We start from the raw sequence: 26280 nt of genomic DNA, 5'->3' as shown, positions 1-26280 counted from the left end.
CCTTTACAAAGATAATAAACTCAGTGGGAGGAGACTCAAACATAATTGCCATCCTTCCCTTTGTACATTATCATCACATGCGAGAGTTCATGTATTTATTTTAGTTTTATTAATTATTGTATTAATTAATTAATTTTAAATTCAATATTTAAGTGAACTTTTTTTTATCTAGTACTCGACAAATGCTAAAAATATTTAAAAAATATTAAAAATTAAAACTAAAACTAATGCAAAGTTAAAAAAACCTAATCAAAGCATTTTCAAAAAAAGTAAAACCTAATTAAAATTCAAAAAATAAAAGTCCAAACAAAATAACAACAAACTATCGTGAATAATCTGAAACTATCATAAGTGTTCCATTCAGACGTCAGTGTTTGCACAAAACGTTAAGGGTTTTACGAGAAAGCAGAAACAAAAATTTGAAAAAAAAAAAAAAAAACTGTTTATCAGATGCACTTTAACCGATAACACGCGTGTGCCGCATCCCAGTGACCAGAGGGTGTGCACACTTGTGCAACCTTATTACTACAGTCGGTTATTTTTTCCTTCCCCTCTCGAAAGGATTTGTTAAAAATTCAGTTGAGTTGTCATGATTTAGCTCGGTCTCGTATTTTAAATCAGGAAAAAATGGCATTTGAACAGGGGTGTGTAGACTTTTCATAGTCAGCCGGGTTTCTCCCTTTTTTTTTTTTTCCTCTCCTCCCACACCAGACGACTGCACTTGCTGATAGTTTTGCTTCTCTACTGTCCTCTCCACCTGAATTTCCTCCTTGCTCCTCCATCTCCGATCACCCCCCCCCCCCCCCCCCCCATTTTTCCCTTCAGATCGCTTGTCCCATCTTGGCCGGACTGCTGCATTTCTTCTTCTTGGCCGCCTTCTCGTGGATGTGTCTGGAGGGCGTGCAACTCTATCTCATGCTGGTGGAGGTGTTTGAGAGCGAGTACTCCCGCAAAAAGTACTACTACCTGTGCGGCTACTGCTTCCCCGCGCTGGTGGTGGGCATCTCGGCCGCCGTAGACTACCGCAGCTACGGGACCAAGAAAGCGTACGTGTCCGGACGGGCCCTGGTTTTTTTTTTTCTGTTTTCTTTTTTTGGCACCTGCTGATTGAGAATCCCTCCCCGGCAGGGAGCGTAATATCCCGCGCCTCCCCGCAGACCGGCCGCCGCGAACACACTTAGCCAAAAGTCTGATGATTAGCCTTCACAGAATAATCCAGCAAGGCAGGCAAATAGTGCGACTGTGTTTGAGCTCACTTGGGTCTAATTCCCCTTCTCCTCTGTGTGCCACTCCAGATGCTGGCTGCGGGTGGATAACTACTTCATCTGGAGCTTCATTGGACCCGTTTCATTTGTTATTATGGTATTAGCTTTACTGTCTGCCAGCGTGATGGCTCTTTCTCGCTCGCTCACGTGCGCTTTCGATATTGCACAGTCAAACCTGAAGAGTATCTCATGGCACTTGGGGTGGAGGTTATGGAAAGTGCAAAGGCGGGCGTTTTGCGCCCACGCTCCGCTGCACTTTTATTTGATTGGTCTCTCTCGCTCTGTCTTTCTTGTCTTAGCTCAACCTCGTTCTGCTGATGATCACTTTACACAAGATGATTCGAAACTCGTCGGCGCTCAAGCCTGACTCCAGCCGTCTGGATAGCATCAAGTGAGATGGACTTTGCAGCTCAACTTTCTTTCTTTTTTTTTAAATTTTTTTTTTTACATGTAATAATCGAGTGGCACCACTCAAGACGAATGATGAAGCCTTCAGACGAGTTCAAAATGTTTTTTTTTATGGTGGCAAATTTAAAAAGAAAATTCTGTGGTGCTTCAACTTGCAAGTAACCCAAAGAACTTATTTTTTTAATCGTAACATTTGTATTTTTTTTTTTAGATTTCTCCAATTTAAATAAATAAAATGATCATTAAATTGCGACAGTGAGCTCCACTCAACACCAAACTTCCCAACGAGCAGCAATTTGGCAGATAGTAAACAATTCTCTAGCTGTTTATTACCGCTCACAAAACAAAGAGAGGTACGCTGTAAATCTGGTGTGAACAAACTACGGCCCGGGGGCCACATGCGGCCCGTTAAATGTTTTAATCCGGCCCGCCGAACTTGGAAAAAAAATGAAATGAATAAACCTTGTTAATGTTTTCCGTCAGAACGTGAACTTTTTATTTGGCGTTCTATGGCTTGATTTTGAGGTGACGGCGCGCTTGTCTGTCCATCTTTCAGGTCGTGGGTGTTGGGGGCCATCACCCTCTTGTTCCTCTTGGGGCTGACGTGGGCGTTCGGCCTGATGTTCATCAACGAGAATTCGCTCATCATGGCGTACCTCTTCACCACCTTCAACGCCTTCCAGGGCATGTTCATCTTCATCTTCCACTGTGCTCTTCAGAAGAAGGTAGCTGATAAAGCTGCGTTGACGGGAGGGGGGTGGCGCCCATAGTCTCCTACGGATGCCCCCCTTGTCAAGATTTTCTACAAATGAAAGAGAGAGACACCTGGCACATCTCATTTGTGGGCGTCGCGTCACTTGACTTACACCAAAAAGGTTAAGGAAAGTTGCTCCAAAGGTTAAGAGCTGCTCAGGAAATTTGACTTCCTGGAGAGACCCCGTGTCACATGCTCAAAAGCCAAAGTGCTCATTGGGTTCTGTGGAACGGCGATCGATTGCTCCTCCGAAAATACCCACAAGTCTCTCAAGCTAGGAAATTCAATTTCTAAAGATAAAAAAAAATTGAGAGAATTTCAAAAAAAGATCAAATACAGTTTCCGGGACCTTGAAATACATTTAATCATTTTAAGTCCTGTTTCAAGTTTATTGGATGATCAATTCCAAACTAATCATATCATTGGCTGCCGTAAAATGTGTTGAGAGTTTTTGCCCGTGTGTGTCGCAGGTCCACAAGGAGTACAGTAAGTGCCTGCGTCATTCCTACTGCTGCAGCCGCGCGTCCACCAGCAGCTCCCACGGCGCCATGAAGAACTCGGGCCTGCGCGCCAACAACCGTTACTACGGCGGCAGCCAAGCTCGCCACGCGACGGCCCACAGACAGGTGCAGGCAAGCCGGACGCAAGCGTGCTCATGCTTTTAGCGCCACGTGCGCTCGCTCACTCTTTGCTTTTTGCTTTTTTGTCACATCCGTCGGGCGTCATCCTTCTCCCGCTGTGCTCAGAAATTGTGCGCAAATGAAAAGTGGCTCTTTACAGGCGTTATTGTGTTTCACCTGAAATGGAATGGATTGGGCACGTTTTATTTTTGGCAAGCAAATTTGAGTCATAACAGGATAAATAGCGCTGTAAATCAGAAAAAAAATACATACACACGCCATTCTGCTTGCAAGCCACGTTGAATAAAATGATCCCACTTAACTTAAAAGCTCCAACTGTCAAATATGCACAGTGGCCACTACATTAGGTACACCTGCACAATCTCAGTGAGATCCAATATATATTTATATATATATATATTATAAGAATTTTTACATTCATTATTTGTTAGAATCACATGGTGTAATTGTCGTTACAATGAAAAAATTTTAAAAAATATTTAATAAAATAATTGGTGAAATAATTACATTGTTATTACCTTCATTTGTAAGTTGACGAGCAGAAGTCACATGTTCACGTTATCCAATACAAAAGCTGCATGAAAAAAAATGGACTGAATGGCCGCAATGAACTCAACTCAATCGCTTCATAACAAGCAGAAGTTTTGGAAATCAGGAACAGTTCTTTGAAAAGAGGCTTCAAGCTTTTTGAAGTTCACTTTCAAATTAAACGTAAAACCAAGACAATTCTTCATTATAAACAACCAGGTCCTTGTCGCGTTGCTTTCCAGAAAGTCCGTTCAGCTCAATGCTAACACACGATGCAAAATGCTATTCTGGCGCTAACCAATCGCATCGTTGTCGGGGAGGTTCCTAATATTTTGCTTACCTCGCAATCAGGCCGAACAAAAAATGAGAATTGATTCTCATTAGATTGCTCAATGTGCAATTTAACATTCTTAAAAGTCTGTTAAATGCTAATTAAACGTGTGTGTGTCAGACCAAAAGATTTTCTTTGCTAAAAATATTTTTGGATTCTATCTGCTTTTGGAACGAAACATCAATCAGGCGACACGCCGCTTCCGAAACAATTCCGCCAGGCACTAAAGCGTGTTTTCCATAATGGGAGCGTGTCTGCGGCTGCAATCATGTCTTGCACATCTTCGAGTTATTTGACCCGCTCTTGATGACATGACATTGCCTTTGCAGTCGCCGCTTTGTGTCGCTTGTTTTCTTTGTGGCTTATAGAAAACCGCGCAGTTGTGATTACAGCATCCCCCGCCCCCCCATCCACCACCACACATTTAAGTTTTTTTTTTGCTGTTGTTTTTCTTCCCCTCACCCTGCATCACTCCTTCCCTCAGAGTCGGATCCGCCGCATGTGGAACGACACCGTTCGGAAGCAGACGGAGTCTTCCTTCATGGCGGGAGATATCAACAGCACGCCCACACTCAACCGTGGTGAGTTTTCTTGTCTTCTATTGCACCCCACGGTACGCCGACGGAAATTTAGCGGCGTGTCGCAAAAGCTGTTTAGCTGGAACCGGGGACCTTTTCACCGTGACGTCACATGTACGTGTGAAGACTTTTGAGAGCAAAATGGATCGCGTGCAATTGAGCTAACATGCGCGCAATTGTGTTTCGCAAAATCACTTCAAGACTGCGGTCGTCAGGCACTTTTTCGTCACCCACAAGCATTCCGGCACCCGTCGCTTCCAAACATTACGAAACGTAAACTTAAAACTCGACTTTATTTTATTAACAACCGCAGCTGAACAAAGTGATGTCCGTTAAAAAAGGAAGAGAGAAAGTCAAGTGAACATAACTTAATAATGAGACTTCAAATATTTAAAAAAATAAATTCTAATTGGAATTTGCGAAGGGTCTTGTCTAATATGCACCGACCGGGAGGTCATTTCGTAGCGCGAGACCACGGACGGGATAAACACTTTCCCCTCTGCGCTCGGGGCAAGAACATTCCAAGATTTATAAACTGCCGTCTTAAATTCTGTTCAGTGCTCCTCTCAGTGTTTTAATTTGAATGCTTCATTTTAAAAATGGGATGCCTTCGAGGACCGTCGGTATTTAGGAGCTCACATCCATTCTCCATTTTCGATAGTATTAGACCTCATTAGGGTTAAGTGGTGCTGCCGTTTACATCGCAGCCGTCGTTTAACATCTAATAAAACACATGAATCAAAATTGCCGTCCTCCTCCCCATTTCCCTCCTCAGTTAAAGCGAATGAGCAAGAATGATTATTATGTTTTGGGGGTTTTTTTAAACGATGGTGTGTTTTCTCTTCTTTCTATTTTGCATTATATTCATATTTAACCACACACCGGTAAAAAAAAAAAAAAAAATGGTAATGGGTGGATGGCTTAGTAGTGGAGCTGGAACAGATTATTTGCATTTCCATTCATTTGAATGGGAAGCATTACCTCGATTTATGAACCATTCATCTTGAGCTTCATTTGCTTTTGTTTTAATAACGCCTAATTGTCAAATAAGTAAAAAAAATATATATATATTAATAAAAATAAATAAATAAATAAATAAAGATCCGTGGCCTGTTATCAGCCAGTCCGTGGTGTACACAACTCTCACCCGAGGTCGAGACGAGCCCTTTGTTAAATAAAATAGTTATTAAAAAAAATAAAGAAATAAATCAAACGGATCGATGGGTTAAATGCGACGCGCCCGCAATTTCGAGGCTTCTTCATCTCTTTGCGTTTGCCACTCGACAACAATTTTCTGCTCTGTCCTGGAAGCAAGGTGCTCGTGACACACACATAAATGATTTCCTTTGCCCTATTTTCGTTCCCCACTTCAATCTGGTGGCTCGGGTATTCCTAAGAGGACATCACAGGGAGCGTATCCACATTCATTTGGTGGTGTTTGACTCTTTGTGAAAAGAAAAAAAAAAAAAGTCTGGCGACAGGAAGCATGCGAATGCGGTTGAAGCGACATAAGAGAACAAGCCAGCCAAAGTAGAAAGCAGGCGAGGAGCTTCGCCAGAGGCTTGGAAGGAGGAGGGGAAATGTGCTTATTTTTATTTTACACGTGATGAAGGCGAGGGCAGGCCGTACCTGCAGCCCGCACTTAGCGTCGGCGCGCTCTCCGTCATGCTGTCCTGTTTTTAATTTCATGGCATTTCTGCTCGCGCTTGCCTCGGGCCTTTTAAACAACATCCTCACTGTGCTTTCACTTCCATTTGTCTTTTTGGTGGCATTCACATTTTCACTGTAAAATTAACTGTGTTTCAATGGCTGCACTCCGGGGCTGCATAATGGGATGCATTACTGTTACCCCCCCCCCCCCACCTCCTGTCTTCACTGTTGAGAGCCAAAAGGGAAACAAATGGCAATAACGGCAAACAGTAACTTTGCCTTTCAATGGGTTTTTTTTTTTTTTCTTTTTTTTTTTACTCAAAGGTTACAATGAGGAGGCGGTGAAATGAGTCCATAAAACAGCGCTGTAACCAAAACAGCCCCGTTTGATGCTATTGTAAACATTTGTGTCATTTCAGGTGTTATTACCCTGCGCCATCGACTGGGCTTGATTTGCATGCATTCGGTGCAAAGAGCCCATTTCTCATTATGGATGTGCATGTTTGTGTTTTTTTTTTTTTAACGATATTACAGCAGCCATGGGCAACCACCTTTTGGCTAACCCGGTGCTGCAGACGCGCAGCGGCACGTCTCCTTACAACACGCTGCTGGCTGAGAGCTTCACCCCGCCTTCGCCTGGCGTCTTCAACTCCACAGGTTGGTAAAAGACGGCGATAGAGTTCCTTCCCAAAAATGGAACGGCGACGTCATGCCCCTTTTTTCTCCCGTTTGTCGTATACCGAAGACGAAATGCATGCTCTATTGGGTTAAAGTCCAAAAATGCATGATGCATGCGCAATGACTGCTCAGTGTCCGATTAATCGACAGATTAATCGATCAGTTATTTCCACGGTCTCTATCGCCTCAGGATGTTGTTGTGATATATATCGACATGGAACATTCACAGAGCACGTCTCGCATCCCAAAAGACTTGAGCTCATTCTTCATTTTCCCCACCGTAGACAAAGAAAATGTTGTGTCGCCTTCTGCGTGTGTGCTGCGCGTAAACTGTCAAACGGATCCGAGCAGGCTGCGCAAAAACAAACAGCCTGACTTTGCCATCTGGCCTCGTCTCCAATCGCAATCTGATGAGTGAAGTTTGGCCGCGACTTTGACTGCCAGCAATCACGAGGGGGGACACTTATCCCGTTGCTAAGCAGGAGAAGGAATCGCCGCGAATGCAAAGAAGAACGTCGCGTCAAACGAGTATGTCGCTTCTCGCGACGAGCTTTGGCAAAGGTCGTTCTTTTTCGTGAAATCCGACACAGCGCTGAGACTTTGTTGTTCCTGGCGGAATGCCAAAGACGGAAGTCAACTGGAGCAACGGGTTAGTGCATCTTATCATTTAAGTAATCGGCAGATTTGGCGCCCCCCGGAGTGACTGCGGATGACGCGGCAAGAGCGATTGGACCAAACTTTGGCCGTCGTCCAGGAGCTGAAATGTGTGGCGGCGTCTCTGTTCAATATTTCAAAGCTTTGCCTGAAAAACGCGTCAAGGCCCGACAGCGGCCGACGTTTTTAGACGAGTGCGCGATGTCAACCAAAGTCCAAAACTTATCGAAATGTATGCGCCTTTTCAAGTATCCGCGCTGGAATTGGGGTGTTCATTCCCGAGAAGGAGAAGGAGACGCAAAGATGGCTAAAAAGGCTGATAGATTTTTCATTCCATTAATGGCGGCCATTTAAAAATCTTTAAAAATGAATTGATCAAGTTAATGTTGCATTAAATGACACTTCTATCTGCTTCGTGCGGCTTTCTCTCGGACGGCCAGGAACTTTCCGAGACCCAAGTAAGTGTCTTCGGTCCTGACGTTTGAGCTCCGATGTCCTCCATTTCAATGTCCAAACGCGTTTCTCTCCCGTGTTTGGATGCAGAGATCACCGGCAAGGCCCGCGACCCCTGCGGAATGGAGACGCTGCCGCTGAACGGCAACTTCAACAACAGCTACTCCCTGCGAGCCGGTCCAATCGGCGGTGGCGGCGGCAGCTGTGACTTCCTGAGCGCCGGCGGCGGGGGCGGAGACAGCCCCCCGCCGCTGCTCAACCCACGCGGCTCGGAGACGCTGGGCGGCAGCGGCGGCGTCCGGCGGAATCTCCCCGACGCGGCGGCCTTCGAGAAGATGATCATCTCCGAGCTGGTGCACAACAACCTGCGAGGCGCGGGGAACGTGGCGGGGGTCGACGGAAGCTCGGCCGGCGGGATCCCTCGAGGGGGCGGCGGGCCCGAGTCGGGCGACCAAGACGATGACTTTCTGAGGGAGGGCAGGCAGCGCACGCCGCAGGATGTGGAGCTGCTGTACAAAGCTCTGGAGGAGCCCCTCCTCTTACAACGAGCGCAGTCCGTCCTCTACCAGAGCGACCCGGAGGAGTCGGAGAGCTACACGGCCGACCTCACCGAGAGTCTCGGCCACAGCGGTCAGAGTTCCGGTGGGCCGACGGGCAACAGAGCGCCGGACTCGCCCGCCCGGGACTCCCTGTACACCAGCATCAGCAACCTGCGAGACTCTCCCTACCCGGACAGCAGTCCCGAGCCCCTGGAGGTGGTGCCCCGATCGGCCCGGCCCCCCGAAGAACTGTACTACAGCTCCGGGAGGCCCGCCTTAGGCTCTCGCGGCGCCCCCATGCAGACCTTCTACCAGGCCCAGCCGAGGAGGCCGAGCGGGGACCCCGTGCAGCAGGCTCAGGAGGCGGCCCGCAACGAGGGCGACGGACAGATGCAGCTGGTCACCAGCCTGTGACCGCAGCCCACCCGAGGAAGTCGGCGGACTCGAGCGAGGGCCGGAGTTGCCTCCTGCCGCCGGTCCACTCCTGCTCGTTCGGTTGCCTTTCTTTCGCTTAACTTTGACTGAACCGATAAAAGAGACAAACAGAGTGACCTTCAGTTCCCCAGAAGACGCCTTTGACTTTTTAAGGAGCATCCATCCAAGCCGAGTCCGACCCGGTTCCTTTGGACCAAGTCCAGCACTCTGAATGTACCGACCCCGCCCCCTTAGAATCTCTCAATATTTTGCTCCGACAAAAAGTTCTGTAATGTTTCTGGAGATGAGACAATTATTTTGTATTTGCTCAGATATTTACCCTTTTTCGTACAGACCATCATTTGCTAGTTAGCTGTGGAGACCAATTGGAGTCTAGGACGCCGTTAGGAGCAAAAAAAAAAAAAACAACAAAACAAACAAATGTCACACAGAAAAGCTCTTTGTTGTTGCCAAAAAATCTCTATTGAGCCAGAACAACAAAAAGTAGAACACACACACACGATTTATCCAGAAGTGCTCATTACTGAACATTACAAGTGAAAACAGTTCTCCATCTTCAGTTGAAGACCATTCCGAGGAGTTTGCCTTCTTTTTCCCGGATCAAAAGTGGAGGTGTGCCCTCGTTCGCCCTCCCACAAGCTTTTCACCTGCTGCCCCCCCCCCCCCCCCTTCTCTGCCTGTTTGCTTTTTCCGGCATTCCAAAACATGACTGCCTTGCTATGTTTTTTTTGCTGAGAGTATTGATTTTGTTGACTTTGGATTTGCATCCCGGGGAGGCTTTGGCACTCCTCACTCCTCCTGTACTTGCCGTGTTAGAGCCTAGCCAGCCCAAGTGGACTTTTGTCTCCTGTGTGTGGTTGTGACCGACAACACTATAAACAGACGTGTACATACGAGAACCGCAGCGTGATTCCGCTTGATTCCAACCGTGTAAATAAATCGAGATGACGGCCGGATGATCAAAAGCAACAAACGTAAGAGACGCAATGAGAAATGACTTCTTGTACTTGCAACAAAAGAGAAAAATAAAATGTTTCTTTTTTGGGGGTAGTTTGTGACCCTGAAGTGTTTATGGTGGGTGTCGTGACGTTTTGTGGGTGATCGGGCAGGGGCGGGCGGATGGAACAGCCCAGCTGGCAGGCCAAAATTTAGGGCCTCCCAAAAAACATTTGGGACGGCTCATGTCATTTTAACTCGGCAAAAAAAATTTAAAACACATTTTTTTATGTCTCTTTAATCAATAAAGATTTTTTTTTAATGTATGGATAATCCTAATTTAAAAATATCATTTTGGAGCTATGAAATTAGAGTTCCAATAGTTTGGAGTTTTTCATTATTATATTTTATTATTATTATCATTATCACAGTTTTTATTTTAATTTGACCATTTTAGTTTGAATTACATTTTAGATCGGATTCATTTATATTTTTATTAATTTAATTTTTTTTTTTAGAAATGCTCAGTTTTAGTGTAGTTTTTTTTTTTACACTCTTTTGAGTATTTGTTAAATGCAAGATTTCGGTCACTGTGGTGCGTTCTGGTGCAAGCTGAAAGCGCAACAAAGGGAGGATAAGATCGCAGGAAGGAATGTGTTTGTTTTTTTTCGTGTACTTGAGTCAGTGATATCCTGACAAAATTCCAATTTTTCTCTTGTACAATTTCAAGATTATTCTTATGAGTGACTTATTTGGTGTAATATTTACATTTTTCAATTATATTCTCATAGTCTTGTTTTTAGTCTGAATAATCCATCATAGATTTTTGTCTTAAAAGATATGATTAATATTAATAATATACCCCAAAACCTGAGAAGCTTATAAATAATTCAAAAATGAAGCTTGTGGCAAAATCTAGCGTTGCATCATTGCCGCTCTGCTTGCTTGCTTGCTTGTTTGTTTTTTTTTGCTGAAAAATAGTAGAACCACCCCCCCCCCCCCCAAAAACAAAACAACATCTGAATTATTCATGTTGCAAAAGCGTACATGTGCAATAAAGCTTTAATGGAACACAAGTTGTATTTGCAAGCGAGCCCTCGCTCCGTTTTGCAAACGTGGCCCCGGTCAGTCGACGGCAAATGAATTTGTGTTATCGGACGGCCGCTGAAAACAGCTCTCCTCATCTGCGGCCTCATTACCAGCATAATCACCACAATTAGCTCCCGTGTTATGATGTGCTGATGCCGATCTCCAGAGCTCGGGGTGAAACACCGTTTAGGCACCTTGGGCCCGATTTTTGTCTTTCCCAGCACCTTCCCGAGCTCTCGTTTCGCCTCTCGTCTCATCCGCTTTTTTTTTTAATATCAGTCTCGGTAGGCTCCATTAGCGCCCCGCTTTCTATTGAGGGATGTTAATTTGTTTTGTCAAAAGCTTTGTTTATCCCGGATTAATATCTCAATAAACATAGGCCGCGCATACTGTGCTAAATGATGATGAAGTCTGCGGCCCACGCTGTCGGATCAAGCCTTTTTTTTTTTCTTTTCTTTTTTTTTTAACGCTGGGGAATTTTCTCCTGATTTCCAAACCTCTGATTAAACTCATGGTATACTCATTTGTAGTACTGCACTGGGCCTCGCTCCTTTTTTTTTTTTTTTTTTTTTCCCCCAACCATGTACACGAGTTTGTTTGTTCAAGCCTGCAGCTTATTGTCAGCAGGGAGCAAAGTGTGTCGACGTTCCGCTCGCTGATGAGCCAGTTCACTTGCGTTTGACCTCTTTTTTTTTTTGGTTGCAGCGGAAGAACCGAGGAGTCGTTGCGTTTCAAGAACCTCTCCAAACGACAACAGGATCCTTTCAAAAAAAAAATGGCTTGCAGCCGCAGCGGGAAGCTCTCGGTCAACCACCACTCACCAATACTCTGGAGGAGAAACGTTTGCTCACAAAGCCGTGACGACTGATACTCAAAAGAGTTTTTAGTCATGAATGTCCGGATGGTCCAAATGGAAGGGCATCATTATTTTGCCGCACAATTATAAATCTGAGGGAATTGAGGTGAATCGTAACGGGAAATTATTATTTCACACTGCATCGGGTTCGAAACGAAATTAAAGTTTTACTTCGAGGTGCATTCAAGGACTGCCAGGAAAACAGGATATAAAAGCATTCACAAATGTCGCAGCATAACAACAAAATGCTCATGCACCGTGTTTGCGTGGAGTCTGATGATCTCAGAAGCCGTTCCATGAGCATTTTTTTTTTCATGTATTCAGGACTGGCATCATTTTAAAATGATGACACGGAGCCAGTGTAAAGTCTTAAGAATTGCAGTCATTTGCTCTGATCGCGATCTGCAGCTGTTTGATGCTCTTTTATTGTATGTGGTATATGCGGAGGTTCTCGCCGATTATTCCCATCGTCCATGGTACCAAAAGAAGAGCCGGTCCTTGCGCATGGTTGAAGTCCCAAGAGAGGACCGCATCGGTAGGAGCACGGGTGGCGCAACCAAAGCCGGCGTTGGGGCAGGAGGGGTGGCTGCTTGCATTTGCGGTGCGGCTGCATGTGGAGATAAGGAGATGGATGCGGCGCTTTGTCTCAAATGACTCTCAGTTGGTGGTTTGCAGAGCAGAGGTTATCGCGTCACGCTTCCAATGGAAAGCACTAAAATAAATGGGCTTTGTTAGAGGCAGAAAAATGTGATGGTCCTTCGCTATGAAGCCAAAGACACTGCAGTTGTTAGATTTTCCTAGCGCTAGCTTGTAGTTGTTTGCTACCATGTTTGATGGACAGGTCGGACTGCATGTCCAAAATTAGAACATGCAAATCTTTTTCAAGACAGATGTACAAGTGCGTGAAAAAAGTGGTACTGTCACAATTTTGGATTTAATAGAAACCCGTCCGTTCTCGTGCAATTTGTTGAAGACATCAATACAAGCTTCATCTAAAAATACTCAACTTAATGTTTGTGTGGCAGCACCTTTAAGTAGGTTTGACGCATGTTTGTTTATGTGCGCCCTGAGTGTGTGCACGTGATGTTTTTTTTTTATTGGATTATTTTTTACAGCGCCCACAATATGCATTTAAACTTGCATGGGGCATGCCTCCCTCACGATTCCCATAAATAAAGAGACTGACTAATGTGAGGCTCATGTTTTATGCAATCGCCCGGCCTGCAGGTTACAGCCGCATTGTGCTGAGCAGTTGTGAGCCCAGCAACATTTTAACAACAAGGAAGCGCACACTTTGCCGTTCGGCGCACTTTTTTTTTTTAATTAACCGTTTTGGACGATACTTCTGCAGAGTGATGCAACATAAATATGCAACTACCACAAGGTTAGTAACTCACCTCGCTTCATTAGGGGGAACACAATGTTGCGTTTGTACCTAATGTTGTGGCCTATAATCTAATGTGCTATGAAATCCTGCCTTTGCTTAATTTTCATCCTACAACCATTATGAAAATAATGGGTTTCATTTAGATGTTGCATTTTTGTTTTTTGCACACGAATGTATTATAAATCCCAGGACGCACCGCGGGAGTTGGCACGTGGTCACGTGACGTAGATGGTTCGACCTCCTCCGTCGATGGCAGCAAGTTCACTTGTCAGCTGCTCGTTTGGCTCACTTTTTAAGAGGTACATTTTACGCACGTAACAAGTGGAGACTTTTTTTTTTTATTTCGAAACTCTTACTGCCACATTTTTAATCATCCAAATAATGTCAAAAACGGTTTGCTAGCTTGTTAGCTTAGCCTCTGGGATTCGCACGTATTGACTCTTGACCAGGAAGTATGGTGGCTTCAAGGGACAAACGCAACTATTAACAGTGTTTGTTTGTTTAGTTTTATTGTTGTTGCTTTTTTTTAACCCTGGTGTGACTCACATTTAGTATTATTTTACTAAAGAACTCATTGCAGTTGGTAGGACAAAGTACCTTAAGGGGACACAGCTATTATGGAAAAGCAAGCCCAGCTTGGAAAGTTAAACAACCACTACATCTTTTTTTTAATCTGCCTATTTCAGAAATTTTGTCTATGAAAGCTGTCCATACTTTAGAGAATTCTGTCCAGACGTCAGACTTCACGCAAGAATGTCCAAGGCAAAAGGTAAGGTGTAAGCACAAATTAGTGTTCGCTAACTAGTTTCTGGTTGAATGTTTTGCAAATCAAATATGTATTGTGCTTTATGAGAGTGTATTTTTAAATTAGTCATTGGTGGCGTCACACTTTTGCAATCTGGATGTCCTCGCTCAGTGGTAGTGCGGTCGTTTCCCAACCTAGAGGTTGTGGGTTCCATCCCCGGTCGTGACCATGTCAAGATACAAAACTTCCAGTTGCTTATGATCGTATGTCATCAGTTGGTACATGAGGTAATAGTGTCAAGTGTTCAAGTGACAGCCCGTTTAACGTTACCATTTAATAAACAAACTGGAATCTTCCATCACACTGTTGTTCGCCTTCATGCTGGCCAGTTCTGGCCAATGCTAGCTACTCCTCTACTAATATGACGTTCCCGACTTGTACTCAACATTTTAATTCCTGCTGGAATTTCTTGACTCCCTTGAAAGGTGCAAAATAAATCCAAGCCGTTGTTTTTATTATTGGAGTTTATGCACAAGCATAAAGGTTCAGTCGGCTTTAAAAAGCATCAATCAGGCCTAATTAATGTTATAAGTCGTCAAGTGATCCCTAGCGTCATGTTTCCTTGACTGAGTTGTGATGCAAGTTGCTCAAGAAGAGAACGTGACCTTTAGGTGACTTTTGTTCATGTCTAGCTTGACGGGTGGGGGGCAAAAAAAACAGGTTGAATTGCATTTTCTATTCCCTTCAATGTGGCGTGAACTCTTAGGGGGGAAGCTGTCGATGACTGTTCCGAAACGTGGCTGCATCATTACAAGCTGCTTGGTGGCTAATTAGCTCATGTGGAGCTATTACATGCACCCGAGCGTAGAAGCGACAGCTTTTGTTGCTCACTCCGCCCCCCCCAAAAAAAAAACTCATCCAAGAATCCCTGCGTGGCAATGCGCAGAAGCCTTGGCCATGCACTCACCCCTGTTGATTTTATTTGAATTTGTATTTCTACACAAGCACTCAGACTGTGTTCCCAACAAAGCTGCAAACACTCACCAGGTCAAAGAGGAGCTTTTCCTCAAGGTCTTTGCACATTAAAGGAAAGCTTAAAATAGAGAGTCATTGACAAATCAAGGCCCAGCAGATCCCACGAGATACCAGTACACTATTGAACGAATCCTGAACTCGCGCTTTCTCCCTCGTGTGGTTGTGTAAAGTTAATGGCCGCCATAGATCACACCATGTCGAGACGGACACTTCTTTTTAACACATTTTCTAATTACTAGAACAAAAAAAGCTAACGGACTCGATGGCAATATCTAGTTGTTGCAAATGTAAAGAAAAAACTATTTTGATTTGTGTTTTTCCATGAGATTTTTTTTTTTTTTTTATTTGTACGTAAATATACAATGAACCATGATGTATTCTATCTTTTTTTTACTAATAATATAATAATAATAATCATCAAAGATAATTGGTTTGTATTAGTCTTTTAACTGATTGACGTTTGGATGTTGATATGCAGATTTTATTTCTATTTTTTTTATTTTAACTGTGGTTTTGAAATTGAAAAATATCGCCATATATCTTAATTAATACAGCCCCCCCTAAAATATTTTATGTAATTTTCCTGATAATAAATTGTTGTGCTGGATTGAATATTAGCACCCTCCACCCCCTCATTCAAAAGAAGGACACTGGGTTAGTCACTGCTAACTGTTATTTGATTGATTGATTTATTGATTGATTGAACATCTAAACATATTACAAGATAAAAGCAAAATTGAATAAAAAAAGAAAGGGGAACAAAATCATCCGTCGATGTCGTAGTTGAACTTGGTTTACATGTTCAAAAGGGATAGGAAGAAGTACCCCACTTAACTCGTCCTACCCCTTAGTTTGCTTCTGAAATAATTATATAGTTACACTGGTGAATAATTAATATGCAAAGAATTCTATGAAATTGTTTGCATTCGCTGATTTGAACTCAAACACATCAGCAACAAATTATAATAATGGTAAGACAAAAATGTTCCCACATATTTCCAACAGGATAGAAACAACTCCCATTTATTTCCGCTTTGTCCCAAGCGGGACTGGTTTGGTTACCGCTACACTACCGGTGCCACCCGTTTGTACTCAGAGCGCTTTACCACGGACTCCTCATTACTGATGAGACAGCGTCCGAAGCGACGGGGGGGTTCAGTGTCTTGCTCAAGGACACTTTGACATGGTCACAAGGGCCACGGGATTGAACCCACAACCTCAGAGTTGGGAGACAACCGCGCCACCACCTGAGCCGTGCCACCCATAGTACTCGTGTTGTATATAAAGTACCGAAAATCAGTGTGCAATGTGTCCATCACATTATATCTAAAATCAATAAGAAAAATATTATTAATTATATTATTATAACATTCTAACGAAAAGCTTCATCTCTGTAAGCATTTTCGGTTCAGTTCTTCTTGCCAGACGTTGACTCCACGGCAATGATCTGCAACCAATTTAAAATGACGTACACCAAACGGATACAATGATTAAAATAGAATTTCCTTACTGGCACAGAAGAAGCGAGTCAAAGCGAATGTTGGACGGCTGCCCTGCAAACACAATGGCGACGTTACGTTCATAAACGAGGTCTACGTGACCTTGCGCTCGCTTCCAGGAGGAGGACGGGGGGGGGGGGGGGGTTAACACACCTTAGTCTAGTCGAATCTCGTGGCTCGATTTCGCTTCCCTCGGTGATGTGACCGTTTTGCACGTTCCCACTGCTGGGGGAGAATGAACCGTCATATCAAAATGTGAACAATTAAACATTCAAATACCTCCGGCGGGTCAAGCTGGAAGTCACAAAAACAATCAATTGTACGCCTGAATGGCGTAGCAGTAAAAAAAAAGATTCCTATTTTAGGCTAAAAGTCATTTTTATGTGACAAACGAGAACAATAAAATGTGTTGGTGTTTGCTTTGTTTTGAAAATAAAAAAAATAAAAAAACAGTCATAATCTCTACAAGAATATAAAATTTTTCAGGGGGAAAAAAAGTTGCAAATTTACAAGACTAGTCATATTTTTGTCAAGATACATTTGAAGTATATTAGAGTCAACATGTAAAATTTGACTTGCACAAGACATGTTTTTTCCTTTATAATATTAAACCTAAAAAAAAAAAATACATAAATAAAGCCTTATTCTCAATTTAACACATAAGTGTTTTCTTCTGGAGGAGAAAAACAAAATCTGATTTAGGTGATTATACATCAAAGGGAGGTATTATTTATTTTTGATAGAGGGCATGTTGGTACTTTTTGTCGATTTTAAGAGTAAAGATCCCAGCGATGGCAGCACGTTCTGAAAATGTCAGAGTGGAAAGTAACCTGAATGTGTCGCGTTGAGCGGATCTTCCATCTCCGTTGCAGGCCCTATTGTTAAAAGCAAACGCATTCCTTACCCGTGAGTCATCTTGACTGATTGGGTGGCGGAATATGGAAAAGAACTCATATCACCTCATGACGCTCCGCCCAACGACTCCAAATAAGGCCATGACGAAAAGCGCCACAGAGCAGATCAGACCGATCCCTGTGTGAGCGACATGTACACTAGAACAATCCCAAGTTGAACGTCCAAACACAGTTCCATGTTTTTCCACTGGCACTATTATTCTGTGGTGGCATTAGACAAAAAAACAAAACAAAACAACAACACATGATCTGCATCAATCCATGAAATGCTCACTAAGATTCCGTCTGTTAGCGTTGATGGTCTTCTCTTGATTCTGGTCGTCAGTTGTCGCTGCGTGATAAAAGATATTGGAGTTTGAGTCGCATGAATGTCACGTCATATGTCAATGGATTCAAATATATCCTTTTGAGTTTATGATTGTGCAGATGACAAAACTCGGTATTCGGTGGTGCAAAATGTTATGGATGAGATTCTAAATATTTCATATCTGTTTGACAATGAGCCGCTTCATCATGATGACGTCATCCGCTTTCGTGTTCCGTTCTGAGAGTGCCTGCCGAATTGCCAGTGTCGCCGTCGTCTTATTTTACGTGTACATTTCTGTTCATAGCTGCTGGCTCTCCGCCCTGACGCGGTTCTCTGTTGAAAGTCGACTGTAAACACTTATTTTGGGGCTTTCCCGACTCTGACTTTCACTTTAGCAATTAGCTCGCTCGTTGGCCTCCTTCCTTTGTTAAAATGCTACTTGTTAATGGGTTAGTTTATTTGTCACCACCGAGGCCATGATCCTGCCGCTACTCCGCTGCGCACGGACTTGCCTACACGGCAGTGAGTGCAAATGAAGTCGGTGCTGCTGAATTATCATCGGTCTATGAATCTTACCTGGGTCATGTCATAAATGATTTGCTTCAAATGTTATGTTGTTTTAAACCGACAATCTCTCCAAACATCCTGAACTCCTGTTTCAGTGCCGCGATCATCTTATTGGGCCTCGAGGAGGTTTGCAGGGATTCAGCTTGACGGCCGACTGCTGACGACACGTTTTTCTTTCTGCTACCGGGAAAACGGGTCGAGAGCGCCAGATCTTCCGATGCGCAAATCAAACAAATTACACACAAGCCAGCAAATCGTAGCGGTCTGTTGACCACTTCATCAGTTAGTATGCCTGTCTCAAAAACAAACACACACAGGAAAGGCTTTCTTGCCGTCTTACCGTTAGTTATATAGTCAATGCAGTGTGTAATTTTACCACTCTCCTGAAATAGTAGAAAAAGAAATACAATTGGTCCTGATGGAATCACACAAACTAATAGAATCGGCAATATGGAAGCAACATAACTTACATTTCGATACCAGTAGTCTATGTGAGTGTCGCAAAATTGTTTTGTGACGATCGAAGTGTTGTCCATGCGGATGACTTTGTCAGTCTTCTCAAACTTTGGTGGCACCGTTCCATAATTGGCGTGAGCTATTAAAATCTGGTAAGTTACAACGGACCAGTTTAGTTTCAGATTGGAAAAAAAATAATGACCTAAAACTCAAGTTAGAAAACCAAATACCCAATTTTGAGAAATCAAGATGTCTCCTCTGGGAAGAGGGAGAGGATATTTGAAGCCATCGTCAACTCGAATAGCAGCTCGCGACACTGCTTGCTCCGTACAATCAGATAAGAACAACTTTGCTGCATAGGCATTCACCAATTAGAAACGTGTTCATTTTAAAGGCATGCCAAGACAAAAAGTTTTCATCTACCTGAATTTCCAATCGCACAGGCGACGAGAGTTAAAAACAGCCATCTTCTATTCATTTCTTGTGAGAAGTGCGTGGCGAGTGTCTTGACAATGAATGAGGAAGTTACTCAGCAAAATTTTTGTCACTCCTTACCAACGTAATATCCTCTACAAACATCTGCGTGAACCTATCAGGACAATCCATTTGGGGATCAAGATCAACCAAACAGCTGTGGAAAAATAACACCAATATTCAAAATTTAGAGTGAATTACAATCCTCTGAAGGATTCTGCTTCAGAATGGTGCAAAATAGTTTTACATAAAATGTTGTTGAACAAAAAAGGTTGGGCCATTTCCACCAAAGAAAATAATTTAAAATTCACTTTAACTCTAATGCTGGACAATTGTTGGCTTGACTGTATTTTTAGTGGTCGAAAAATGAGATTGCGGCCTTGATTATTGTGAATCAACAACAACCACAAGGGGGCGCGCTTGTCTGAGATTTGAGAACAGAGCGTGCAAGTCGGCAATTGTGTATGTGGCTGGAATAAGAGAACACTACTAGATATGAGGACATGTAAAACTCCAAGTAGTAACGTCTAATTTGTCTTTTTAATTCTTACTCTTCATTGCATCGGAAATAGAATTTTAAAGAGATTACGTTGTATTGAAATTGTTGGGAGAAGCTGAATGCTGTGCGGCGTGCTGTTCGATCTGGACTGTTCCGTGACGGCAGACAGTGAGGCCTCTGTCGCATGCGCGCGCACGTACACACACACGCACACAACATGTGCAAAGATAATGCAGGAGCCACTTTGATTGAGCACGCATCTTCTCTGGTCCACCGACAAAACACAAACCGTCGTCTGTGTCACTTGATGTGGGCCCCTCTCCATCACTTTACTCTCTTGCCTCCCTCCATCACTCCATCCAGCCTCACCCTTCCCTCCGGCATGTCATCCACCGCATCTTGGCCGTCATCATGACCTCCGTCTGGGTGGGTTCCTTAATTAAACAAAGGCCAGTTAGGGTAAATAATTACTATGCTAGCGGTGATTCTCATCAGTCCTTGTCTTTATTGCCGCACTTTAGGAGCAAGCCATTTCAGGCGCTGGTATTTGGAATAATTAGCCAAGAAAAAAAAAAGAAGGGGAAAAAGGTTTGCTGTGATAAGTTAAAAAGATTTTGCTCTCGCTTGCTCTATTGAGAGCGTGTGAGTTGTGGAGTCACCGGCGAGGCCAAGCCACACTCTGAGAATTCTGAGCAGCATTGGAACAAAAGGGCCGGCCTGCTTTGCACTCGGCTCCACTTCATTTGGACTCAAACCGCAAATACAGGGACAAAATATCCACATTGATATACAGTATGTCCCGTTTTTTTGGGGTTTTTTTTTTTCCAAGTCAAAAAATGTACCTTCCAATTGTATATTTATGCGCCCACAACTCATGTGAATGCGACATTCTAATTCATATTGTTTGTGGGGGCGGCCATTTTGCCACTTGATGTCCACTGAAAATGACATCACAGTTGCCTCAGCTTGCAAACATCACATGATCAAACTGGTGAGTCGTGCTAGGTCGTCAGCTGATTTTATTTTTTTGTTTGTTTGTTTGTTTTTGTTTTCAATTCACCTTCAAATATTTTTACACTAACACAGTCCGGCTCTCTGAATCGTCTTTCCAGCGCAGTTTCCTGAGAGGGATCTCCGGACTGGCCTCACAATTTGGTAGGCTACAGCTCAGGTGAGCGTGTCTTGTTACAGCCCTCCAGTCCTTGATAAAGGCCAGCATTGTGCAAGCAAATCCGCTCCGAAACAATTGACATTTTTAAACCGAGACCTTCGCTTGTTTCTCTTGCGTCACGAGTCAATATGCTTTAACACGCGGCCACCCAGTACAAAGAGAAAGCACGCACTGCACCCACGTGCACTTTCGACCACGAGCATTCACCTGAACTGAACTGAAAATGAAAATCGCGATTGACATGACGGCAGGTAGAAAGCATCAGGGCCTCTGTAAGTGGCAAGGTGATGCAGCGTTGTAAAAAAAAAAATGTCAGTCTATCACTGTCATGTTTGGTTAGGGCAGCACCTTGTGGAGCTCGTCACACTCGGCTGAGCGCTGTGGTTAAATAAACAAAGCTTCGTGTTTGGTTTTGCCACGGGTCAGCGCAACAATCGGGCACTCACCTGGAAAACTGAAGAGCAAAAACGGAATAAGAGCAAAAGAATATTCTATTCCTGGGCCAATGTGTTGTTTAGTTCCAGGGAAAGAGCTGATACGTATTTGCTAACGCAGATTTACTTTAGCTAGCTTGCTAGCTTGGTATGTCGGTAGAGAATTGAGAGTCATAAAGTACAAATTTATCAGTTACTGTCAGCTATATTATTCCCAAGCTTCGAAATAAAAGAAATTAGCCAAGCGAGATGCCAAGCTAATGTGGCTGACGTCGTCCTAATCGTTTTTTGAAGGAAGTGGAGATCAATCATGATTAGACATTTTATTACGTTGCTGTCTTAAATATTAACTTTTACAACCGGGTCGTTTTCGTTTCACTTTTGCTCATAGACAAACCCGTCAAGATGTTGAAATCCGTTCGCACGTTTGACATCTTCCGCAACATTTTGCGCGCATGCCGGCTCTTGTCGAAGACGGCTGCTGGCCGTCTCGACCGACAAGAGGGCACTTCTGCACATCTCCCCGTCACTGCCATCCTTCCTCATCTTCCCAAGCGGGGACGGCCTTTGCAGGCTTTTCCACTGCCGTCATCATCTCTCAACACAAGCGAGAGGAAAGGAAAAGATAATTACAGGACGGCGGCGAGCGTAACTCACCGCCACGCGAATAACAATGCTAACCAGCAGCCGTGACATTGTTTCACGATCACACCAAACGACTGCAAACAATCCGTCATGAAAAGCGGCCGCCGTCCACCTGTTGCCCCTCTGCCTCAGGAAAGGGATTGTTTATTTTAGGAGCGAGATGAGAAGAACACGCAGGATCATGTGATGACAAAAAAAAAAATATATTACCGCCATTCGAGGCTCTTTGGATCTTCTTACTAAGAGGTATATTACATAAATCAGTTTTTTTTTTTTTTTATCACAATCAACTTGATTGTTCAGCATCTTAGCATTCGCACTTGACCTTTGAGGGCAATTGCATTTCAAAAAGTACGACTGCACTGACAAACTCAACCTGCATCACGCGCCGTAACAACGAATGTCGAAACATTGTCCTTGAAGCGCTTGATTGTTGTGTTTCTGTTGCCAAGGAGACACTTGGCCGTCGATGTATCCCCCCCAGTTGTTGGTTTTTTTTTTCCCTTTTTTTTTTTTTTTCAACGCTCGCTGCACTTCCGTACTGCATGCATTCTTTTCTCACACGCGATCATCCTCTCATTCACAGGAAGTCCAACACAAACATTAACGCTCCAACGTATGCTGCGTCCTCCCTTGCATAAAATACAGCGTCGTTTTTTGCGCAATTAAGTTTCCTACTCTCGGCTGGACTAATATTGCATTAAATATGCACGTTGTCTTCCGGGAATAAATCTTTGCTTACTTGCTTTTTTGTGCTCAATGCGAGTACGTCGTGTTGCCACAGAACTATGTTGCTGAAGTTGAGCAGCTTCACGTAGACAAAAGTAGTGCTTGGTCCCAATCTTGTGGAGGGGGTAGACATCAAGTACGGGACTTTGATGGCGTGGCTTGGTCCTCATTCGCCGTGAATCGCAAGAGTTCGCTGAACTCCAACTTGGATCTTTTCTTAACTCATCGATGATTGTTTTGGCCCATTTAAGGCCAAAAACATTTTCTCTCAATGGTTATCGAAATTAAACACAATTGATTAAATCGAAATATATGAAGAGTGTGCTCGCGGAATAGTTATTTGTATACCTGAAAAGACATTCTTACTGGGTAATTAGTTTTTTGGTGACTTTTCATGAGCGGCCAGCTCGTTAGCATTAGCGTTACGGCGCAGCTGCGTCACCGTGTGCATGGGGGAGGCTCGTTCGGCCGACCTTGACGAACCAAATCGTGCGGCTACATCTCCTGCGCTGTCGTCGTCGCTGACACCTCCCAGATCCTGGCTATTGTTTTCATTCACATGACGATGTTTTTGCATTCCAGTCTACCCTCTGCAGCCTGAGGGTTACGGGACAAGCATAAACACACACACACACACACGCGGCAGCAGACATCGCTCCTTCTTGAGACGTGCAGTATAAACAACGCACTGATGTATCTCCTCCAGCACATCTTGTCTACGTCCTCTTGGATAAGCTTGTTTTATTAAAAGCTTGTCAAGTCAAAATGCAGCTGCCTTGCAAGCATTCTAAACAAAATGTGTTTCATCCGCTTTGCCGGAGAGTCATTTTCAACATATTTACTGCGGCTTGTTTTCAGACAGTTTAACGAGACGGATCGAACGACCGGAAAACACCTGAAGCTCCTTCAAAGAGATGCTGCAGGACAACCGGAACACTTTTGGGCGCCTTTGTCTTTGTCCGGTCGGCTCTTGTGAAGACAATTGCACCCCCGAGTTTGCTTGTGGGTGGCTCACTCGTCTAACCGGCTCAAATGTGAGTCTCGTGTTGATGTGACCTGTGCAGTATGCGTTGGGCAGAGCGATAGGATCCTCATCAGATACCGCAATGACACTGCCCGGATCAGATAGTTTTCTCTTGCAGCTATGCACACGCTGATTAAAGGGCATTTACCATTTCGTATGTGACAAACGGCTCACGGGCACGTAAATACTCGGCAAGTGCACCACATTTTGAAGGCTTTTAATTGTGAGACTCCCCAAAAAAAACCGTGCTGATTGTGGACTGTCCCGATCCTTGAAATCTATCTAAGATCGGAGAAAGCGAGAAGACCACATAATGTCTGGCCTGGACCTCGCGAGCTGATTCTTTTCGCTGACTTGTGCCAAGCCAATGTTCCTGCCTGCGATGCTAATGACTGGAGCCAATACATTCACTGACGCCGCCATGACTTTGGCGGAGAATTATGCAAAGCGGCAAGTGAGGCAAGGGGAGCAGGCCTCGACTTGAGCATACCAAAGAGCCTCTTAATCCGTTTTAATTCTATTACGGCTTGCGCTACTGCTGGATTTAAAATTTAAAAAATGGCGTAGCTCCAGGGTTCCTAATTCACCAGCGGGTTTTTCTCTTTTGGCATTTTGGCGTGTTTTGGCATTTGCCATTGACCGTTCGACTGTACTTACACTTCTTTATCAAAAAGCTAGGCTAGCTAGCTAGCTAGCTTGTTAGATAGTCTGTGAATCTCAATGTCAAGATGTCGTGGGCACGTCCAAATTAGAATTGCCAGCAGTTTGAGGTTTTCAAACGACTACTGGGACAAACAAGTAGGACTCCAATATTCTGTAAAACTTTGAAGGATCAGCTCCATCTTGCATTTTTGCTTCCTGTCAGTGTGACAGTAAATTCTCCCCATCCTTTTTTTTTTCCCATGTAGGATGTACACTTATTTGCCTTTCATCACTTCAAAATGAGGCGGACTTGAGTAAATGGAATGTGTCAGAGTTCCCAATGCCTCAGTGATGCTATCATTGAAGTGGGGGGGGCAAGCAACACAAAAAGTACGACGTAGGTGTCCCTCCCAGGTGAGCTACGTGCCTCCGGCGCTATGCTTATCTGCGCACCAAAATGAATCAACACTTCCTGGCGCGGCGCTGTTTATTTTTTGCACCTGCCCCAGTTAATTCCAAATCTTATCGAGGGATTCCCAAAAGCAAACTATGCGGAAGCGTGGGCTTGTGTTTGATGTGTTTTCGAAGAACATGTGACAACCCGTTCAGCCTACAAAATGAAATGCTTTCAGTTTTGGCTCGAGTGGTCTTCTGAGTTGTGAATGTGGCCAACTATTGTTTTAGAATGCAAATATATGAAAGTGTGGATCTCCAGACTCGGGTTCATGCATCTGAACGGTTTCTGTAGCGCTTTCCCTCACTAGATTGTCGTCTGAGTTGGAGTCTAATCACACCTACGAATAATTTGGATGGTCGTTCGAACTCGTCAAAATAATTTTTTGATTTTTGCTTTTCCAGACATGGAATTTCTTTTCCTCTGATTTGCATTTGTTGCTATTCTATCTTGCCCCAAGAATGACTTTCTTCACTTTTCTAAGGGCAGTAGTTGCCTTGGCATGCCCTCAACCATGATTTGATTGAAGTGTCGCACATTGTGCGGGATTTTGTTAACTATTCATTTTAAAAACGTTGAGACAAGGTTGCCGTTTTCTGTTGCAGTCGTTGTGCGGCGCTTAAATGCCATTTGAGGTTTTTTTTTTTTAATGCTTCCTATCATTCTGCATTCGGGCCGCTTCACTCGGTGTGCAGGACCAGATTTTATTTTTAAAATTAAAAAAATATATATATATATATTTTTTTATTTTCAGATATACATGAAAGCCCGTCCCGACTTTCGTTCCTCCTCAAAGTCGTCGAGAATGCAGTTCTAAAGGGCACGTCATGTTTGCCAGGATGTTCATTCTCACCGAAGCAGCCCGACGCACAGGACGCACACACCTGAAGACGACATGCTGACCAACCAGTGAGGCCGACAACGGTCTGTCACACAAGCGCAGGCAAATATACATCGCCGTGGAATGAAACTTGTCTCCCTAGTTACAGTATTATTAAAACAAAGCCAGGCGTCCAAACCATGATCACATTCCTTCCCACCCTGGAGCCCACCACCGCCACCGCCCCCCCACCATCCCCACGCCCACCACCCTCACTCTTTCCTGATACCCCGCCCCATCTCGCGCTGCCAGCTTTTCGCTTCCCTTCCCTTCATTAGTGGACTACTTTTCCACCTTGTATGTCACCCAGCTTACTCAAGCCCTCTCTCTCTCTCTCTCTCTCTCTCTCTCTCTCCCTTTATTCTCCTTCCGCTGCCTGAAAGTGGATCGGAGCGAGGGGATGGTGGGGGGGGTTAGCGAGAGAACTGAAAGAAAAATCCCTCAGAAGCCCCAATCTCGATCAGGCTAGGCATCTCCATGGTAGCATGACCCCCTAAAAAGGTCCATCATGCTCCAGTGCACTCCAAAAGGACTGAAAGGGGAAAAGCGGAGAAGGGGAGAAAGAATGGAGGAGAAGTGTGAGCTTCCTAACACAACATGAGGTTAAATCAATTATCATTTTC

At 44.0% G+C, this 26280-nt stretch overlaps 2 protein-coding genes and 1 long non-coding RNA gene across 14 annotated transcripts in view; 2 read left to right on the top strand and 1 right to left on the bottom strand.

Annotated features, from left to right (window-relative positions):
- Window positions 1–9984, top strand: part of adgrl1a (adhesion G protein-coupled receptor L1a) — a 108230-nt gene extending 98246 nt beyond the window's left edge. Inside the window, exons 17-26 of one of the 7 annotated variants that reach the window (XM_088316313.1) lie at window positions 826–1046; window positions 1296–1362; window positions 1565–1656; window positions 2230–2398; window positions 2898–3059; window positions 4412–4508; window positions 6690–6812; window positions 7928–7945; window positions 8031–8074; window positions 8222–9984. In XM_088316313.1, coding sequence (XP_088172439.1) covers window positions 826–1046; window positions 1296–1362; window positions 1565–1656; window positions 2230–2398; window positions 2898–3059; window positions 4412–4508; window positions 6690–6812; window positions 7928–7945; window positions 8031–8074; window positions 8222–8893 — 1665 coding nt within the window. In that variant the 3' untranslated portion in view covers window positions 8894–9984. Of the gene's footprint in view, window positions 1–825; window positions 1047–1295; window positions 1363–1564; window positions 1657–2229; window positions 2399–2897; window positions 3060–4411; window positions 4509–6689; window positions 6813–7927; window positions 7946–8030 lie in introns of all 7 variants that reach the window. The other 6 variants (XM_088316309.1, XM_088316311.1, XM_088316308.1 and 3 more) reach the window with 6 other exon arrangements.
- Window positions 9985–12161: 2177 nt separating this feature from the next.
- On the bottom strand, window positions 12162–19284 carry LOC148322131 (uncharacterized). Of its 6 annotated transcripts, none has more exons than XM_088317641.1 (10): window positions 19129–19284; window positions 18936–19057; window positions 18720–18854; window positions 18590–18632; window positions 17650–17706; window positions 17421–17493; window positions 17292–17336; window positions 16615–16686; window positions 16473–16515; window positions 12162–12507 (listed from the first exon to the last, which is right to left on the bottom strand). In XM_088317641.1, exons 1-9 carry the CDS (start codon window positions 19181–19183, stop codon window positions 16491–16493), a joined length of 627 nt encoding a protein of 208 aa, XP_088173767.1. In that variant the 5' UTR covers window positions 19184–19284; the 3' UTR covers window positions 12162–12507; window positions 16473–16490. The 6 variants fall into 6 exon arrangements, with proteins under 6 accessions (XP_088173767.1, XP_088173768.1, XP_088173770.1 ...); XM_088317642.1 differs by having other exon boundaries at window positions 12162–12402; XM_088317644.1 differs by having other exon boundaries at window positions 16615–16683.
- LOC148322130 (uncharacterized) lies at window positions 13026–26240 on the top strand. The gene is made up of 4 exons (XR_015846694.1): window positions 13026–13179; window positions 13372–13481; window positions 13869–13951; window positions 25532–26240. It is a non-coding gene; the product is annotated as an uncharacterized LOC148322130 (long non-coding RNA).
- Window positions 26241–26280: the final 40 nt, after the last annotated feature.

The sequence above is a fragment of the Idiotropiscis lumnitzeri genome, chromosome 15 (assembly GCF_059441095.1).
Source record: "Idiotropiscis lumnitzeri isolate Australia: NSW breed Sydney's pygmy pipehorse chromosome 15, RoL_Ilum_1.0, whole genome shotgun sequence".
In the NCBI taxonomy this organism is placed as follows: domain Eukaryota; kingdom Metazoa; phylum Chordata; class Actinopteri; order Syngnathiformes; family Syngnathidae; genus Idiotropiscis; species Idiotropiscis lumnitzeri.
The sequence above is the reverse complement of the archived record's forward strand: the minus strand, read 5'-3'. Positions and strand labels throughout refer to the sequence as shown.